At 43.9% G+C, this 15,853-nt stretch overlaps 2 protein-coding genes across 2 annotated transcripts; both read right to left on the bottom strand.

The window, feature by feature from the left end:
* Positions 1–5,243: 5,243 nt before the first annotated feature.
* Positions 5,244–6,080, bottom strand: LOC117581923. Its single transcript, XM_034269397.1, has one exon. It carries the CDS (start codon positions 6,001–6,003, stop codon positions 5,395–5,397), a length of 609 nt encoding a protein of 202 aa, XP_034125288.1. The 5' UTR covers positions 6,004–6,080; the 3' UTR covers positions 5,244–5,394.
* Positions 6,081–12,248: 6,168 nt separating this feature from the next.
* LOC117581933 (serine/threonine-protein phosphatase PP2A) lies at positions 12,249–15,784 on the bottom strand. The gene is made up of 4 exons (XM_034269414.1): positions 15,454–15,784; positions 13,436–13,999; positions 13,185–13,375; positions 12,249–13,112 (listed from the first exon to the last, which is right to left on the bottom strand). The coding sequence occupies exons 1-4, from the start codon at positions 15,553–15,555 to the stop codon at positions 13,040–13,042; spliced, it is 930 nt and encodes a 309-aa protein (XP_034125305.1). The 5' UTR covers positions 15,556–15,784; the 3' UTR covers positions 12,249–13,039.
* Positions 15,785–15,853: the final 69 nt, after the last annotated feature.

The following is a 15,853-nucleotide window of genomic DNA, read 5'->3' as shown; positions in this document are numbered from 1 at the left end:
CACACAACAAAAATAAGCAAAGAACAATATCATAAACATTTAGGACAAGTGGAAAAGTAGGAGGAAGAGACACAGACCTTTGGTGGATCTTTTGATAGCGACTGATTAAATTTTACTAGGCGACGGCTGCCACACAAGACAAGGAAAAATGCAAAATAAAAGTAAACACACACAATTTTTAAGTAATCTAATAACTAACCCAAGCAACTACCTTAACTATAATATTAAAAGGATAAATAACATAACTACAGTGCGTGACGCAGCTATAAGTCAGCAGCGAACACTCGGTGAGTTTCCATGCTGGCTGGGAGTCCATCAGTTTGCAAATTTTTCATACACAATTCCCTTGCAAGAGCCTCAAATTAGTACTAATCATATCATAGGGGATGAATCTTAAATTGGCCCTAAAACTTAGGGAAAAATATTATGAAAAACTCAGCCTCAGTTCAAATCTATCAAAATCGGTTCTTAAAATCAATTTAAAAGAAAATCTTATCAATTTATAATGTTTTTAGGCAGGAAGTTTCCATATCTGAAAATGTTTTCATAACATAGAAAAATATTCTTTATAAAAATTTATTTATTTTCGGACTTTTATTTATCTTGAGAATATATTTTTCCGAATGTTATTTTTTTAAGATATTTAAATCTTACAGCCATGAAAGTCTTCCATTTCATCACTTCTAAAATCATCAGCTGACTTATAGTTTCGCAACGCGCTGTATATGCTTTATAAACCAATCGAATCAATCACTCAAATCACTCAAATCACTCGACACACTCGACTCATTCACTCACTAAATACACGCATAAGTTCAAACGGGGCTTTAAAAAGTATCTTTTAAGTTGCCAGCTAGCAAAATTGGGGTACGACGCAAATACTTGGGCATATGAAACAGAATACAACAAATTGTATGGAGTATCCCAAGCCAAGAGTAACCCAAAACTGTATCTATAAAAAAGGTACATCAAATATATAAATACATCTACATAATCAGGCTACAATCACTATGACTTTACAATGCAGAGATACATCTATATACATACAACATCTACAATATATATATATACATACACGATATATCATATATAGCTATTTATTGTTTTAGTTTTGGGTTATCAGATATCGCATAAGTATTGCTAAATGTTGAATGTTTGCTTATTCAAACGATTTATTGCCAATTATAAGTTACACAAAATGTTTAAATTAATTGTTAGTTAGCTAAAGTTATACACAAACAACTACTTAAACCAAAACCAAACCAAAACCCAAAAACCAAAAACAAAGACAAGAACACACACTGACTATAAGGTGGTAAGGAGAGGAAAGGTTTTTGCGAAAAGTAGACAAATGTTAAACATACAATTTTGTTGCCATTTTTGCCTAAATAAACTATGTTACAAAACGAACGAAAAGAAAGAAAAAAAACAATGAGAAAATTCAACAAAAAATAAATCAATATATATTATATAGTATATATTTATCAGAGATATAGATATTGTATAAGCGATTTGGATGGATGGATTTTAAGGCATATTCTATAAATTACACAACATTATGCATATTATTATAATATTTATAAATGTATGCGTAAAAAGCGCCTCAAGGTATGCAGCACCTACGGGAATATATATAGCTAAATTCTTCATTTTTGTGTGGATCATCCAAGAAGCATTTAAGTCATCATTCACAGCCACACAACATCGTACATCCAAGGACAAAAATGTCCAACACTAATTATATTGCATTATCCATTATCCATACAATTATTATTCCACTTATCGAGCGTACATAATTAATCACTGACAAATCCTCAGCCCCAACCCTAACAAAACATAACTCTACCCACTCGCTATGCTTTCAAATTTCATACGATATAATCACCTAAAACCCCTAAAACACACACACACACACACACACACACACACACATGAAACCTATCTACCTTCTTTCCAAAACCCAAATTGCAATTTGCAGCCTGCACACACACACACACACATTCAACATGCAACATGCAACATGCAACATATATAGAAATATGATGGAGTCGTCGACTTCGGCGCTGAATACAGACTAATTATTTTTTATAATATAAACAAATTGACAGCTGGTTTTATTGCTAACACTGGGAGGGTGGCTGCCACACGAATGGGTATGGGTATGGGGGATGCTACATGTGGCACGGCATGGCATGGTTATTTTTGTGCCTCAGTTGGGCAAATGAAGTTGACGTTTTATAGATAGAGACATGTGCGATACACAGAGAGAGAGAGAGAGAGAGAGAAGGAGAACTGCCAAACTGCGGAGTCGTAGAACTGAAGCATGGAGCGTGCTGTGGCACAAACATCACCCCCGACCACTCTCTGCAACAACAGATGATGGGAACGTGCGCTGAAGGGGGAAATGTCGAACAATAAAACACGAAAAGGAGAACATTGCTCTACAAAGTCGTAAAATGTATACCCTAAATAGGTACAGGGAATGCGAATGGAATGCAATTTTGGAGCAAGTATTGGGAGTATTTATATTGGCCACAAAACAGAATAGTAAGGGACTGTAAAGTATGCCTATAAATCTAAATAAAGCTGCGTTATATCGCTGATAAAACTGTAGAGAATATAATTGAAATTGCGTATGCTGGACATGAAACCAAACACAATGATGCTAAGCCACACTGGGAGAGATATGAAGAGGCTTTAAATAAATATGATAAATATTGAATATGCTGCTAAGCCACACTGGGAGAGATGTGCAGGGCCCGTAATGAATGGAAATGGAAGTAAACAGATTGAAATTCAAATGGAAAGATTATTATTCAAAGATAAAGACCAGCTGAAGTTTTATCAAGCAGCATCCAAACGTAATCCAAAATTCCACAGACCCTTTCTCGCCGTAGTGTACAAGCAATAAAATGTGTTGGCACCTTCTGGCAAATGCCGCGCGCTCTACAATGCGAAAAAGTCGTATGAGTAAAGTTCTATCGTCGACCTCCCCCCGACAGCCCCCAGCACATCCTTCACTTTTGCCCATCACCTACTAGAACCCTAGCACCCCCAGCACTCCAGCCATTCTCCCTTTCCCCTTCCAACTCTCCTGCCACTTTCCCTGCAGCGATTTTTCTTGTTTGCTGCCTCCGTGCGCTGCGTCTTCGTCTTTTGTCTGCCGCCCTTTTCGTGTTCCTTTCCTCGCAAACGTCGCCATTTTTTTGCGTCCCGAGGACTCTACCGCTCCGATACGCTTTTTGTTGTACTTTTACAACCCTCTTATCGGGAAACTTTAAATTTTCGCATTCGCAATTCGCAGTCACAAATGCAAATGCGGCACCGCCCCGCCCACATTGGGAGTGGGAGGAAGCCACGTACCCCCTGCAGTCTCTCAAAGGACCTGCCTCTGCCTTTGGTGTGTGTGTGTGTGTGTGTGTGTGTGTGTTTGGCCTCCTCCTTGGGAGTCTGCTCGCCATATGTTGCCAATTGAGGCGAAAATCGAAAAGCCGTCTATGCCATGGAATTGTTTATGACCCCAGCGGATTGAGGACATTCGAGGGACGACTCTCTATAGCTCCTCCACCCCCTGCCACTTGTTTCCACCCCTGCCTTTTTCTGGCGAACTTTTTTCTAGTTTTTCCCCACAGTTTCTGTCTCAATTTTTCCTGCTGTCGCCTTTTAATTATGGCTCGCAAATTATTTTCGAAATTTTCCATCATACTGCGGAAATAAATGTTGACTGCAATTTCCCGAAGACCCAACCCACACCCCCCTGGCCGCAATCCAAGCCCAATTCCAAACAGGATGGAAAAGCATTCGAACCATTTCTGGTTTTCTTTTTGCACCTTTTTTCAGGTGTTTTTTCCCTCTCTCTCTCTCTCGCTGTGTGTGTGTGCTTTTTCCGAGCAGGTAGCAGCAAGAGTTGCAGAGAGTCCGACTGCCTGATGGGGCGGAGTACCATTTGGATGGAGGGACAGGAGTTTGAAGCTGCACTTCCATTTGGAGGTGGACTGTGCGCTTGTTGCTGTTTTGTGACCTAAAAAAAATATTCACACTCACTTCACCTGTCAAGTTGAATAAAGCAAAATCCAGCAAAACAAAATAAAAATGGTACAAAAATATATATGGAAACTTCAATATGAAAACATACAGTGCCGAGCCATAGAGATAGTGCGCCTTACGATATGAAAGTTGGGCATAAGGATCAAAGTATTTACCAATAAGCTAACTACAAGATCATAAAGAAGAATCATTCTATAGCATTTTAGTTTGTGGTGCAAAAAAAGGTGTAAATTACTTAAGATAAATTCCGATCATAATACCGAATGAAATTCATTCTTTATAGAATATCATTCGATGAAATGTTGTATATATTTTCATTTGCATTTCACAATTTTAGCTTGCCGACACCGCACTGTACACCCGCATGCACTTTAGGGACATTTGTGGCTGTGGTGTGGGGCTGTGTGTTGCACTCATTAAAATCTGTCCCGTTTGCAATTAGAGTTTGTCATTTGACTGGCAGCGTGAAAATGCATAAAATATACTGCACATAAATATAACAACAAAATCAGCGGGCAATGGGGAATGTACGAGTATTTCCATATCAGCGTGGAGTGGGATTTGCGGGCTACAAATTGACAAATGTCGGCAGCATTTCTCACCAAGCGGCAGGCTGACACGGTTCTGATTGCATTCATAATCGACACTACGTTAATGTGCTAAAATTTCAATTATCGAAGCGATCGGAGCGGGTTTTAAATGGGATTTTTGGAGTGCTTGGTAGTAAAAGAAGAAAAAGTAAAATAAAATATCTTAATTCCAAGGAGTGTCAGCCAAAACTGCTGCATAATTTGTTAATTTTCAAGGCAAGTTAGGGCTCTATTTGAAATCTCTCCCCTGCCACACATTTCATCAAAAGCAGTTGGAATTTCAGCAGCAAGTACTTAACGATTGAGACCGTATCGAAGTACAATTGCTTTGTTATCCAGTGCGTATCAATTGATAAGAACCTCCCGCTGATAGATGGAGCGATGAATCAGCAATGAAATGGCTTTGTGTCTCAATTGGTGGGGGACTAAGGGGTGTACCAAGGGTACGGGTTGGGGGTGGTGCACTTATTGCGCATCGGTAATCGCCGATACATCATTATAATGTGTGTGTGTGTGACACACCAGGGAAGCCATAGAAGTGGCCTCCTTATAGGGGGGCGGATATGGAGTGTTGTGGCAATTACAAAAACATGAGCAAACATGAACAGCAATTGAAAAGCCGACAAATGAAATTTAATACTGCAGAAAAAGAAAGGCCAAAGTCGAATTCATGGAAAATTAAATGCAGAAACCCTTGAAGCGTAGGACGAGGCCACCGCAAGTCCTGAGCATAGTTAACCTCCTGTTAGAGGGTTACTCACTTCGCTTCGAGGGCCTTGCCAAGCAGGTGAAAGAACAGCGCCGTGCCGCATAGCTGTAGATCCTCGCTGGCTTCCTCCTGCATGCTGTCCATCAGCACTCCACCATAACGCACCGCAAACATCACCAGCATCATGCGAATATAGAAGAAGTTCCCCTCCATTATGCCCAGAAAGCCCAATGACACAATGTTCCCGAGTATCGTAAGATTACGCAGACTATCGGCTGTGTCGCAGTCTTGGCGACCCTTGAAAAGGGAACAGCACAGATCGCAGCTCAGGGGCAGCACAAAGCAGGCATGGCCCAGGGTCAAGGCACTCAGCATGCCCGTGGATTGCATGTACAGATCCATATTGGCCAGCGGCAGCGGAGCCAGCTCCAGCAACCCATGGCACACGTCGCGCAACCGTCGGCACTCATTCGGCTGCCCGCTGGCGAAGATGACACGCAGCAGGCCGAGCCCTGACACCACAACGCCCACCGCGCAGGCCGCATAGGCGAAGGGGTGCTCCTCTGGCTGCAGTTGCTGCACCGCCCTCAGTGCCGTGCACAGGAGGAAACTGTTGTACAGGCAGCGGGCAAAGCGACCCGAGATGGGTTCGCCCATCGCACCAGCTCGAATTTTGACTTGGTATTTTGTTTGTTTTATTTTGCAATGGGATGAAAGCTAAATAAATGATTGCTGTGGGAACTTACGTGTGTTTTGTGTGGAAATTACACGAGAGCATACAAAACTGATATGAGCGATGGCGTTTTCGCGGAACATAGCACTTTTACACAAGACAAAAACAAAACAAACAAACACGGGGGGGCAACAGCCAAATTTTCGCATTTTCCTTCGTCCGTTTTATTGAAATAGGCACTAAATAAACGGCAAATGACTAAATGAAATGAAAACACACCAAACAACACTCATTTATCGCGAAGAACCTTGAATTGGACACTTTTACTCTTTACAAAATCTAAAAAAAAAAAACACGGGGAGCAGCGGCAAATGCCGAGCGATCTTCTTGTTGCCTTTTCGCATTTTCCTTCTGCAGTTTCATTGCAGTAAACACTAACTAAACTTCAAATGACTAAATGAAATGAAAACACACCAAGCCGCACTTATTAATCGCCAAGAACGTTGATATTTCGAGGAATTTAGCACTTTTCACTTAAAATATAAAGAAATGGCGCGTGTTTACGCTATTTGCACTCTCTTCCCATTCTTACTCTCTCTCTCTCTCTCTCTCTCTTCAGCTGCGGCTCAATTGGAATGTGCGCTCTTCTCTGCAAAAAATGGTCACACTGGAATGTCATCAAAAATGGCAGATCTTTGTTTACATTTTGCAGCCTCCGCGAAACAATCTAAAAACCACAAAAAAAACCACAAAATTTATATGCCAGTCAAGGGAATACCGTCAGTGCGTATTAAAAATGGGATAAGTGTGCTGGAATTTATACAGAAATGCCAGCAATTCCTTGTTAAATATCCAATATGGTTTGCGTAATCCCCTCTTTAAAGCGCGCTTGACGATGTGGAGCTGCTTCTGCTGCTGCTGGTGGCATAACCCCAATGGGGGATAACGAAGCGAATATGCAACTTGGCAACACTTGAGCATTCCAGGCACGCACCACGCCCTCCCCCAACCACAGGAGCACCCGCCCCCCGACCAAAGTAAGCATAAAGAAAAATAATAATTCAACTTTATTTGTGCCACACATACAACATGCTCTTCTCTATTCCCATGCCCCTGCCAGCGGAGGCAAAGGAGAGCGGAATGAATGCTGGGAATGAGTGAAGGAAGACACGAACCCGGACCGGGAGGCAGGGACTGACTCCTCGTTCTCAGGCAGCTGTTCCGTGTCAACACCCAGCAGGCAACACCATCGCCAATCCATGGCAAATTTAATCGAAAGCGTGTAATTGACCTCAGTAAATGGCGCAGGAATGGGCGTGGAAATGGGTCTAGGAGCTGGGACCTGGGAGTCGGCGTTAGTGTGGGAGACAGGGCTTTGTCGAAAGCTTAGCCAACTGCCATCAAATCATTATCAGTTAAATAAACGACGGCAGCAAGTTAAAAAGATAACGAAGTCGTCGCAACACAGGAGCGTAGTTACAAGCAGAAGCAGATGGAGAAGGAACGGCAGCAACAGCAACAGATGATATCTCGCCCCGCACTCGACGACGGTGGCTGGCTTTGATTCGGAGTGGCACAGCACACCCCTCTCCAGGCCCCACCATCCTACAATAGACAGACGTAAGCCGCCTCGTTTTATGCTAATTCAAATGGAAATGGAGCCAGTCAGCAGCTGCCGGCGTGGCGAAAGTGGAGTATAGGATGAGTCCTCAACCAAGTTGTCAACGGCATCCCAAAAGCTCGTTTCATTATGCGACTTCTGGCTGCTGTGGGCGTGGTGTGGCTTGGCGTGGCTGGTGCCTGCCTTGATCGGGACTCAGAGATAGCGCCAGAGAAAAGCTGCCAACGGAGGCTACATATGCAGATGTATACAGGATATGCGGCAGCTGAATACGGTCCATCGTTGTCGTTGTCGTGGTCCTGGCCGAATCGCATTCCTTGTAAGGCAAATTCGCCATGATTTTCATATAATTTCCGCATCATAAAGCTGCGAAAGTAATTTTCCACTTGAAAGCACAGCGCAGCCAAAAAGTGTGAAACGATAGGAGGCAGGAGATGGGGTCAGACATTGGACCAGGCTAAGACCCCAAGCTGTCTGCCTCTATTTGTGTGTGTTGGTTGTTGTTGTTGTTCTTGCTTTTTGTTTGGTAATGTCGATGGTAGCTTGTTTTTTGCCACATTGAGCATTTTGTGTTGTCACCTTTTTGGGCGCACGGGAATGCAAATAAGACCAGGCCGAAACTCTGATTCCTTCGCATTAAGTTGCTAGCAGCAGGGAGCATCTGGAGCAGTAGCTGGAGCTGGAGGCAGCTCCAATGACATCTCTTTAAGGCGACATAAGATTAGGCTAAGCAGCTGGGCACACCCCGAAGCACACACACAACAACACAGGGAGAGACACGAACGACACACACAATAGGGAGTGGCCGCCGTGTCGGGGCAGCAAATTTCATTATGCGGCTCACGTGCGAGACACCCAAATTCACTGGGAAATAAAGAAAAACTCCAAGGGAGCCACGCAAGGAGGATACGGACTGGAGGATACCCAGTGCAGTTCAGTAAATAAATGTTCGGTGACGCCTTTGCTGATCTCTGAGATCCAAGCATTCACCACGGAGCAACTTCTATCTCCTTCCCTTTCTGTCGCTTGTCTTTTAGTGACCCTCGCAAGGCGAACAACGTCAGCTTGGAAGTAATATCACCATGTTCCAGGGTACAACAATTCTGTAGAGACAGAAGAACGTAAAACAAAAAAATTGAGAGAGAAGCAAAGAAAATAAAAATACAACAAAGAAGAGGACAGGAATATCGGAAGGAAGCGGCAATAGAAAACGTACAAAAACGAAACACGCAACGCATGGAGCCACGGAAGAGAGGAGCCAGGCGCCAGGTTCCCTGGATCCGACTTTGAAGCAGGAAGCTCCAGCTTCCCTTGAACTTATCCCAGCCCATTCCCATGCCGTGTTCCTGGAAGAAGCGGGCAGGCGGAAGGAAGGCAGTCAATGCCCGCAGCAGAAAAGGCCAGCAACAACAAATAGAAAGCGACAAAGTAGAAACAAAAATAAAAACAATGCTAGAGCACGATTTGGGGGAGGGGGAGTCCAGGAGTGAGATGGATATAGAGTGACTATAGGAATGCCCTGGAACATAGATAAATTTGAGTAATTCCTGCAGGTGGAAAGGAAGCAAGAAACGAAAGAAAGGAAACAAAAGTAAAAGCAAAAGAGCAGCAGCAGCCTGCGGTTCCATCTGTGTGAATATATATATGTGTGTGTGTGTGTGTGTGTGTGATGAGTGGGGAAGAAACTAGAAGCAAAAGTGATAGAGAGAGACAGCATGTGCTTCGACGACATGTGCCTGGAGAGGCCGGTGTCGTACTAATTACTGATTTAATAAACAGTGAAACCTCCCACGTCGTACGTGGTTCACAGCTGCTACAGCAGTGGAAATACCATTTTGTGTTAGTTTATTAAAATGAAGGGACGAGCTTGAGGGATAACAAATATATTTATTTTATTTTTAGAATGCATTATTTTAATTTTAAATATTTATTATTATTTTATAAAGAAGTCCGACTGTATGACCCCCATCGTTGGGGTAGATAGCACTTGGTAATCTTTAAGTTATCTCAACTCTCACACTAATTACTCGTATCTTATCTAATCAGCGAGTAAGATAGCCTTCGGTTTAAGTTACTCTTAGATTAGCTGCCAGGTAAAGATACCTTTCCTTTGCCAGCATTCCCATAGATTACGAGATTGGCATAAAAAGTGTACAAAATGTTAAATACAGAATACAGAAAAAAGAATAGCACAAAAAATAAAGCACGTTGATGGTAGGACTGAGACGCAAATCGTTGGGGATTTATCAGCCGGGGGAGGACGGTGCCGGGGGCAGTGTGAGAAGTGGAAAAAGTTTTGTATTTTGCCAAGTTGAGGCTGGGTTAACGTTGTTAACTCTTGGGGGGAGGGGCTGTGGCCCCCAACTTTGGGTATTTAGCGGGAATCGATTTTCGTTGATTTGCCGCCACTGTACGGAGAGGCAATCTCGCCCTAGGATCTCCCCTTTTTTACACCACACTACACCCTTCCTGTGAACGTGTGAGTGTTGTGCTGCTGCTGCTGCTGCTGCTCCTAACCAGGCCTGACCTTTCAACCTTTTGCCAGAGAGAAAATCGAGACTGACTGGCAGGCAGGCAGGCAGCACGTGGCGGTCGGCGGGCGGCGGACGAGGCATCATCATCATCAACCAGGGCAATGGCAATGGCAACTCATCATCATCATTGTAGTCTGCAAAGTTTATTTAGGCAAAGCGCCTCACTTTTGGCTACACTCTTCAATTTTATGGCAACAAATTTGCATCGTAAAAGATACTTGCACGGGAGAATAGCAGGAATAAACCCCCCGGACCAACGCACTATAGCCACAGCAGCAGCCCAAAAATTACCCCCCCAAAAACCAACCCAGAGACGATAAAAATACGAAAAACGTTTGTTTAGGCAGAGGCCTCGCCTCTCCTCAGTCGTAAACTAAGGACAAAATCGTAAAAAGTGAGCAGTTCATTTAAATTTTTAATATTTAGGCAACCTCCACACACAGATTCTGCTCCTGCTTCTGCTCCCTAAACCGTAATCGTATCCTCTCGTGCATGCCGAAACCTTAACCGTATCCATCATACCGATTCACTTACTTTTGTTTTATGGTCCAAACATTTTCGGCCGTCATCTAGGAGTGGCCTTAAAGGCAGTGGAAACGGCAGCAGGATACATTTTGAATTTATGCCTTTAATTAAATACAATCTTTTGCTAGGTGGAATGAACTTTTCTGTGTGGCATTCCTTAACTTAATAACGGGCCATCAAATAGAGTTGTATTTCTGTGGGCTATATTCATTGCAGCCTTACCATCCTTCCCTTCTTTCCTTCCCCATCCTCCTCCCGAACAACACGCACTCAGGATTTATTTTCACATTTATATGAGCGAGTGGTGTAGTGGTGGGGTAGGGGGCTGGGATGCTGTGGGGGTATGTAAATTTTTCAGTAAAAATTCACTTCGTGATAATGGATTTTCCATGTCGCATACGCCGCAGTCTCGCAGTCGCTGGCCCAACGACAAATACAATCTGCTCCAACCTCACAGAATCCCAACACCAACACCAACCCACACCCCCTCCTCCCTCTTATAACCTCGCTCCAAAGCAGCCGCCAAGGACCCCCCGGCCCGATGGCGACAATTACCTCCGCCCCCCGACCACGCATCCAATCCTGGTTCGTTGGGGCATGATAGATGACAAGTCTCGGTAGGTGTACGGAGTATGTTCGGTGTGCGTCTGTGTGTGTGGAGCAAGTTCTTTGGTACTTGAGGGTCCCAAGCATGTTTTGAAATTTGAATTTACAACAAACACACTAACACACACATAACGTATGCTGTGGTGTGCTTCTGTGTGGCTGTTAAAATATTCCAAAAAATTATACAAAGTTGCCAAGATTTGCTTGCTTTCGCTTTCCCTTGGAATCAAATGCGACCCCCGGCCCCGAGACCAGGACCAGGACCAGGCTCTGATTTAGATTTCCGACTTTGGCATCGTTTTTCGGGGGCGGTATGCCGATGGATACCTCGTGGTCTCGGTCTGAGGTCTTGTCGTGTCCTCTCTAGTCTGTGTCTGGTCTTGTGGTCTCAATTAGGTAGCCGTTTGATGCCCGACTTCCGCTTCCCGTTTCGGTCGTGTTATCTTTGGCAGGCTCGCATACACACTACCGTTAGCCGCAGGGCAAGTGGCAAGCGGCATTGCCAGCATTGCGAAATAATATGCTCGCTCTTGGCAAAGGAAGCTCATTGTAAGAGAAAGAACTCTTAGCTGTTTCCTCTCCTTAAAGCTTACTCACAAACATTCAAAGACTCTCTCTAGTCCCTCTCTTAAGGTGTCTCTCTCTCTTAAAATCCACCACAATCATTGTCCTCCCTTTGGACCGTTACTTTTGGTGCGACGTTTTGAAATGTCGGGGAATTTCCGTGTTGTGTTTTTGTGTGGTTTTCTTTTATTATTATTAAAGTTACATATGAACTTAATTTGTAATGAATTTTTTTTAATCGGTTTCCTTTTTTGTAGTGTTGTGGATTTTTTTTATTTACTTTTTTTTAATAATTTTATTCGCTTTTTTTGTTTTTGTAATTTTAATCAGTAATATTAAACTTTTTCCTTATTTTCTTTATATAATTTTTTTCTTTTTATTTGTATGAATCGCTGGCCCGCCCCGCGCTTTTCCCCCTTGCTGCTGCTGCTGCTCCTGCTTCTCGTGCTACTTCCTCCCTCATGCTTTTAGTACTCCCACATGCTGCCGTCTGCTGTCGTCCTGGGGTCGGTATGTCAGTTGTTCGTAGTCCATCGTCCTTTGTCATATACTCTCCCCCTTCCCCGCCCTAAAAGTCCCACACATGTCATAATCCACCCGTCCATCCATCCATCACTCCCATTCTGGTTTCTGGCTTCTGCTTGCTGCTGCTGCGGCGCTTAGTTCGTTATTTTTATAAATTAACAAATTTAGCTAAGTAGTTGTAGTTCTTGTTGCTTGGTTGTTGGTTGGTTGGTTGGTAGGTTGGTAGGTTTGATTGGATTGTATCATCATTTCATCCTGCTTCTGCCTCTGCTCCTCCTTCATCCGCTCCACTCCTCTCTTTGATATATTTATCTTTTGTCGCCTCCGAATGCGACTTGGGCAAAACAACAAACAACGGAACGATCAAAGGCTGCTTAGTGCATCGTTCTCGAATTGTTTCGAACAAATGCATCGAGAATAGGTTTTCATTTTCTGTTGGGTTTTAGGGATTTCTTTTCTTATCATTTCTCATTAACAGCATTTGCCATTTTGTTGTTGTTTATTTTTATATACTTTGTGTTGTTGCTTGGTTGTTGATTTCTTTTGTTTGTTTTGTTTATATTATATATTGGGTTTTTTTCTTGTTGTTGTTGTTCTTGTTGTTATAATGCGATGTAATATGTTTAAATGTAAGCGCAATCCAGCTTAAAGGAAATAATCGGGTGTTCTTCGCGTAACATGAGGCTCGCCGCGCCGCGGTGCTGGATCAAATTGTAGGCTAAGAAGAAGAGAGAAGAACGTTATAGTGAATCACGTTCCAGTTACCATCCCTCGCGTTGGATGTACTCACAATGAAAATTTAAGTGAATCATCCAGTTCCATAAGAGCCGCCTGGTTGCCGCATCTGTAGCAATAGTTTGGCGCTGAGAAAATTGTGACCACATTGCGATCGTGACACCAGTTGTAGCCCTCCATCACCAATTGATGGGCACGCGACACGAGCGTCAGGCCGTTTGTGTTGTTGAACGTTTCCGAAATGTCCTAAGAACGAAAAATCAACGGATTAGTCTATGCCTGTCTATAGCCTATAGTGTAACTCACCTGTCCAAAGGTGTAGCCGGCACCACGGGGCGAGATTCCCCAGCCACCCCTGTCATCGGGATCGGACCAGAGCAGATCGCACATGGGTCCCTCGTGGGGCACCTCCTGCAAGCGATCGAGGGCCCGAATGTGGTCCAGACTGTCGATCGACGGACTGAGACCGCCGTGCAGGCAGAAGATCTGCCCATCAACCAGCGCCGTCAGCGGCAAGTAGTCGAACAGATCCGTGAAATACTTCCACACATTGGCGTTGCCGTACTTGCGCAGACACTCGTCGTAGAAGCCGTACACCTGTGTGATCTGGCGCGACTCGTGGTTGCCGCGCAGGATGGTGATGCGCTCGCGATAGCGCACCTTCAGCGCCACCAGCAGGGTGACAGTCTCCACGGAATAATAGCCGCGATCCACATAGTCGCCCATGAACAAGTAGTTTGTGTCAGGGGACTTGCCGCCTATCCGGAACAGCTCCATGAGGTCGTGGAACTGGCCGTGCACATCTCCGCAGACTGTGACGGGACATTTGACTTCCTGCACGTTCGACTCCTTGGAGAGGATCTCCTTGGCCTGCGAAGAGAGAAATCAAGAGTAAGTCAATGGGTTCATTCATTCATTCATTGTTATTCTCTAGTAGATGATATCATTGATATAAGATGGGCCAAAAATAGCTAGAAACAAGGAAGGGGTGAGAGACCCCTGCCTGCTATTGGATAAGGGCAGGGCCAAGATGTTTGCCCATTCTTCGCTCTCTTTGCTGCTGCCTATAGACCAGTTCCGGGATGGACCGGAACTGTTGCTTTGTAAGATTTAAGATTTATGCGTGAGCCAATTAGATATTTAGCTATATGCATTACCTTGGGGCGGCTGCTTCCGCCTGCCCCAGAAGCCTATGGCAAGGGGATTTTGAAGCACATCACGAGGCCGCTCACCTACACAGCTAAACAGAGGATGCTTTGCTCACTCTCTCTCTCTACCTCTGTCTATCTTCGCTCGCGGCCAGCACCCTTTCGGTGGAATGGGAGAGGGGTAAGCAGCAACAAAATGGAAGATACGTCAGAGAAGAATTGAGAACTCTTCTGCCTCAGGCGGGAGAGACCTTTAATGGGAACACAGTCTAAATATTTGGGTGACGCAAACATAACCCCACTTACTCCCAAATCAATGAATCGTTATCTGTATGGGTCTCTCTCTCTCGCTCTGTCTGTCTCTCCATCCACTTGCACTCTCTCTGAGCGTTTGTTTGCATATGTGTGTGTGTTTTGAGTGCTGAGAGCATACTCGTGTGTGTGGGCATTGAACGGTAAAATTGTCAAATTAATAACAATTAAAAACGGCTCACTACCAGCGCTTGAGATGGATTAATTAAATGTTCCTCAAATAATAAATGCAGGGCACACTGCCAACACTTGTCAATGCATTTATCTAGATACGGGACCTGCTTTTGTATGCGGCCCAAGAACGTACATAGATACATATTCTAGAAGCAGCGCCGCACACCAACACACAAAAACATTAAGTAATATTTACTCAGCGAAAAAAACCTATTGCTGATTGATAGGAGGGCGGTGCGGCAAGGTTGTTTGCCTATTTCCTCAAGTGCATTGGCAGCAACAACAACCACAAGCAATGCCCTATCATTAAACAACAAACTGGGAAATTTAACAATACAAAAAATATCTCTTTTGCCCAGGTTTAGCCCATTAGACCAAGCGCTGGGCTAGTTGTCGCATTCACACACACTAAACGCACTGTATGTTGGTCTCACTTCTACTCGAGCAGGTTATACCAGCCGCTTGGCTGTTGGAATTTACCAATATTCCAATATGGCGACGCAAGCCGCTGCCGCCGCCGCTACTGTGCAAGCAAGCAAGAGCGTCATGATTCATGAACCACCGCAAGTGCAAGCGAGAGAGGTAGAGGCACGCAGCAGCAGCAGCACCATTTGCAAAAAAAATTACTCGCATGCAATGATGAAAATTATTTTTAAACCTTTGATTTTAGGGCGAACTAAAATCCCTTACCTTGTCGCAAAGAGTGCGAACTTGTGTTTCTGTCAACTGATTGCATTCGTTCAACTGCTCAATCCATTGATCAAGATCTTTTGTTGTCGCTTTATCCTCCATCGCAGTTGTGGTGGAAGGAAAAGACTCGTCAATCTTTGTCGATTCAATTTTGACGCCTTTTTATTAACCGGGGGTAAGAAAGAAATATACTATCCGCGCAAATTAGATTGCTGGCCGCGATTTCACTTGCTCTCGTCTGAAATTTTGCGCTCAATAATTTGATGCAAAATTTCGTTGAATAAAGCAATTTTCTTCGTATTTTTTGTTCCCGACGACGACGACAGTGTGACCGCGGATCTATGGACAAAACATACCTTCTGCAGTTAGGGTTGTCAAACATATATCAAACTATCAATTT

Source organism: Drosophila guanche, unplaced genomic scaffold, assembly GCF_900245975.1.
Source record: "Drosophila guanche unplaced genomic scaffold, DGUA_6, whole genome shotgun sequence".
Lineage (NCBI taxonomy): Eukaryota > Metazoa > Arthropoda > Insecta > Diptera > Drosophilidae > Drosophila > Drosophila guanche.
This window is presented reverse-complemented; position numbering and strand designations above follow the sequence as displayed.